Source organism: Notothenia coriiceps, unplaced genomic scaffold (assembly GCF_000735185.1).
Source record: "Notothenia coriiceps isolate Sejong01 unplaced genomic scaffold, NC01 NC01_scaffold00027010, whole genome shotgun sequence".
Classification (NCBI taxonomy): Eukaryota; Metazoa; Chordata; class Actinopteri; order Perciformes; family Nototheniidae; genus Notothenia; species Notothenia coriiceps.
Genome location: NW_011359711.1, coordinates 562 through 5,301, shown reverse-complemented (window position 1 = coordinate 5,301; position 4,740 = coordinate 562). Strand labels below are relative to the sequence as shown.

Below are 4,740 nucleotides of genomic sequence, written 5' to 3'. Positions count from 1 at the left end.
GAAATCCTTAGATCTAACGTTCCTACAAACGCTTGTAGGTTACAAAAATGCAACCATGGTAGGCCTACTCTCGCGAAGCGAGAAGATGAAAAGGAAACAATCTGCTAATGACGCCGGCCTATGTAGCCGTCGTCACGTGGGTCACAGGTGACTTTGTTGTCATTAGGTACTCGAACTGCGCATGCGTGCAATGGATATATCCAGTGCTAAAGCACCGCCTCTGGTGGTCAGTAGGGACGAAATAGGACTACAATTTAATTTCAACCGTGAAATCTCCATCTGCTAAATTACCAACAAAGGTTGAAGAAGTATTCAGATCTTGTACTTGAGTAAACGTAGAAGTGTAGGAATACTCTATTACAGTAAAAGTCCTGCATTCAGAATGTTACTCAAGTAAAAGTACAAAAGTATTCTCATCAACATATAGTGAAAGTAGCGACAGTAAAAGTAGTGATTGTGCAGATTGTTCCATTTCAGAATAATATATATGATATGATATGAAAGTGTTCTCAAAGCTGGTAAAGGTGCAGCTAGTTTGAATGACTTTGTATACTGCAGGGTAGCTTGTGGATTTACTCCAGGTGGAACTAAAGTCTGATTCAACACTTGATTCTATTTCACATCATTACTTAGTTAATTCCCACCTCTGGTTACCAAGGTCAAGATGGAAGTCCTTATCAAATCTTCTGGGAGTGATGTATGCCTGCAACCACAAAGAGATAGAAAGTTGTCCTTGTCGTAGGTCAAGGCAACATTTCCATTTATTTGTATTCACTGTTATGTTTATTTATTACCCTAGATCAGGGATGGGCAACTTTGATGGTGTGGGGGCCACATCATTGATGTACTGGCCACCAGGGGGCCGCAGATTCACTTGGAACACACTCACACAAAAATTCCATGTGTTGTATGTAATTATTAACAAATATACTAAGTCTGACATCTTCATTGACATTTTACAATCAAAGGGAACAACCCCAAAAAATGGGAACATCCTCTAATAAGCTCACTAAACAAATATCAGTTCACAGAAATGTCATTTCATTTTTGCAAGTGGCATGTTTGTATTGAACAGGTTATTAAACAGTGGAATAAAACTATTTTAAACTATTGGAAAGCACGGAAAATGTGTGTTTTGAGATTAACCATTAAGATGACATACACATGAATTCATGAACACTAACCCAGACATTAGTTGTCTAACTTGAACCTAAAACACTTGTAGCCTGTCTCTGCATTCCCCTTATTCCACAATAAGGGGAATGTCAACACAGAGACCTGTCAGCCTGCACTATGCTGTTCCTCAGCACCACTCCCCCTCCCTCCCTCTGAAATTATGAATGAAAAGCGTAATAATCATAGATAACACGGCAGGGTCCGTGACAGTTTGTTTTCATCTGATTTCAAATAACCAAAGTCTTGGTTTTAAGAATATTAAACTTGTTTTGCCAAATTCAGATGATAAAAACAACTTTTAAGCTTGTGAAGGCATAATTACAAGAGGCAACTTAACGTCACAGCAGGCATAACAACAACCGGTGTTTCTTGTTATTGTTTCCCCGGGAAACAAACAGAATACACACAAATGCGTCAGAGATTATTTCGCGGTATTTGAAATCATGTATGCACCTCGCGACGTAACTAGGAGTCTAGTGGACGGTATCAGTACTACAGGTAAAAGAAAAATGTAAACATCTTTTAATTTTTTATTAATTACGTTGTTTATAAATTAATCTGAGGGCCGCAAAAAGAGGAGGTGGGGGCCTCATGCGGCCCGCGGGCCGCCATTTGCCCATCCCTGCCCTAGATATTCAAAATAGATGGCTAGATGTTAATAAAGACCAGTGATATGAGCATAGCATGTTCTCTCATGGAACTAAGTGGTGCGTGAGTCCAATCACAACAAGAAAGCTTGCATAAGTCATTTTCTGATGTAGGTTGTGGGAGCTTTAAGCAGGACAGCTCAGGACTGTGTGCATGTTTCAGCTGCTGCAGACAAACTGTAGCCAAGTGGTCGTTCTTCAGTGGCTGACAGCATGCATACTGTAGCTGAACTGGACCCAGAGGATTGGGGCCCGGTCAAGTAAGAGGATGAAAAAACAGCTAAAACTCTCTCAGTGTGCCCCTCAGTTTAGTCTTCATCAAATATTAATAAGAGCACACACTCGCTCGCTCTCACTCTGTCTTGCAAGATATTCATTTAGGTATGCAAATATGTCAAAAATGATTGGTGTGTCAGTTAACACAGCAGGCAGGGTGTCCAATTAGCTACAAGGAGAATGGACCCAATCTCTTTTTATTGCTTTGACATATTTTTCAGACAGTGGAGTACAGTCACTTACACAATAGCATGTGTGTGTGTGTGTGTGTGTGTGTGTGTGTGTGTGTGTGTGTGTGTGTGTGTGTGTGTGTGTGTGTGTGTGTGTGTGTGTGTTTAATGGAAGGTGCTCTGGTAAGTGCTGCTGCCTGCAGCTTTATATTCAGCATTAGGTCTTAAAGCGGATTATGGGATGTGTGAGGCTCTAGGCCTGAGCTTATTGAGACAATTAACACAGCTAACATATGGTCAGACAGCACCCTGTCTGCTGCACACACTCTGATGCCCACACACAGTCCCTGATATTCAGTCTCAAATGTCCGTCGAGCTACACTTCCAGTGGTCATCACAATATCATACGATATCACACCACAGTGCATAATGTTGATTCCAAAACGGGCTCAGATCCTGCTGAGAGAAAAAATAAAACCAATGGCAGACCCTCTATGTCTGTTCTGGACTCTGCCGTGCTGGGCACATTGGCCCTTTGAACTTTGAACTGAGCCAAGGCCCATTGTACTGTGAAGAGGCCCCACACGCTTTAATTGATTTTATAGGTTTGGATCCAAATCCTGGATCTGGGGGCTCCAGCTGGAGCAGCTTTCAGGCTCTGCCGAGGTTTTATGTCTGTTTTTTGTAATTATTCATCACCCCTGTCCTGGGCCTTACATTTAAAAAAAACTAAATTCATACAGAATTATCACTTACTCTCAACATTCGATGTTGTTGTTAAACCAAGGTAAACTTTGTTCACCCAAACCAGCCAATAATCTCTTGAAAAATATTTGAGAGACAGCTTTTAAAGGTGAAAGCTCATTGATCAACAATCATCTACACTGAAATAACTGAAAAATTGACTTTAAATTAAATGAATTATGTCAACAAATGTCACTTAACTGTATTAGGTTAGTTAAAATTAGTAATTTTTATTTAAATGTAATTGTATTGCTTTTTAGAGTTATGTGAAATCTGTTCACATCATTAAATTAAACATTTCTTTATTGACGACAATGTTTATTATCAGCCATATTAGCAGCTCTGAGCCACAAGACCTGCAACATTGACGGTGACAACAGAGTATCTGAGAGCAGTTACAGTAGTCGGGCTGTGGAGAAATATTTAACAACTGCCGATTCTCCAATACGAGATATCAGAGGGAAACAGAGTGAACCTGTTTGATCCTTAAATGAGGTCCAGTCAGTGGGTAATGCTTGAGAGCACAATGTCCTGTACTACCAAAATATGTTCCATTACACATCAACAAACAAATAAATAACACTTCTGAAATCTCTTACGAGTTTTGCATAGGAATTATAAATGTGCTGTGTCAGGTTGTTACCTGGAATGGGGATGACGGGGTTTGTCTCGTTGGGGACCACCCTGGGGGAGTCGCTGTCTTCCACATAGAAGTGGGCCGTCTGGAAACAGCGCCTGACAGAAAGAGAAAGGTTACATTTGAAGAAAATTCTTAATCTCCATGAGTAAAGTTTTACAAACCCCAAACTAATTCCTAACCTCACTATTTCTGTTAAAAAACAGAAACAGGGTTTTGATACGATGAAAGTACTGTAAAGCATTAAACTCCACTGGAAAATAGAAGTCTTTATGCTTAAATGTATTATTATTTATATGTACAGTATATACACTGCCAGTTGCCCGTCTTGGTTTAATACATGGGAAATGTCCCAATTTGTGACCTCTTATCAACGTTGTCGGGATAATTACATATTTAAAAGTTTGATCAGAAACCTAACCAGAAAAAAAGAATGGCATTAGTCTATTGATCAAAACCTTTTAATAGTCTGTGTTGATATTTTCCTGACCTCTTGTGGTCTTGGGGGGGTCTTTGAAATAAAGATATTGCCTTTGGGACACAAAGCATTGATAGTTAGATGTTGTTTATCTCATCTGTTGGTATAATCTTAGCTAGGAGGTCAGTACAAATGATATGACTGTTTACATCCAGCGTTCTTAAAAAACAACAACATGTGTACCATAAGTGGTTGTGATTACCTTAACTGATGGGGTGTGTGTGTGTGTGTGTGTGTGTGTGTGTGTGTGTGTGTGTGTGTGTGTGTGTGTGTGTGTGTGTGTGTGTGTGTGTTTAGTGAACAAAAGAGAGATTTCATCATGGTAGTTAGCAGGTTATCCCTCCTCCCCTCAGAGTACAAATGCACTTTGAACTTCACACACACACACAAACACACACTAGGGGGTTTCACCAACTAATCGACTAGTCGACTACCTTTACCACTAGTCGGCGCTGTAGGCCCTAGTCAACTAGTCGTGAAAAAAATGGAGGTAAACGAGGTGCTGCAAAATGCTACAAAACACGTCCGACATTCTTATGTATGGCAGTACTTCAACGAAGATGTAACCAACTCCACAGTGAAGTGTCAGTTGTGTACAGCTGTACTGAAGTA

At 40.2% G+C, this 4,740-nt stretch overlaps 1 protein-coding gene across 1 annotated transcript in view; it reads right to left on the bottom strand.

Moving 5' to 3' along the window:
- LOC104957423 (receptor-type tyrosine-protein phosphatase gamma-like) overlaps positions 1–3,748 on the bottom strand; it is a gene marked incomplete at both ends in the record, with an annotated part of 24,973 nt that extends 21,225 nt beyond the window's left edge. The window contains one exon of the mRNA XM_010785053.1: positions 3,657–3,748. Coding sequence (XP_010783355.1) covers positions 3,657–3,748 — 92 coding nt within the window. The remainder of the gene's footprint in view (positions 1–3,656) is intronic.
- Between the last annotated feature and the right edge of the window lie 992 nt (positions 3,749–4,740).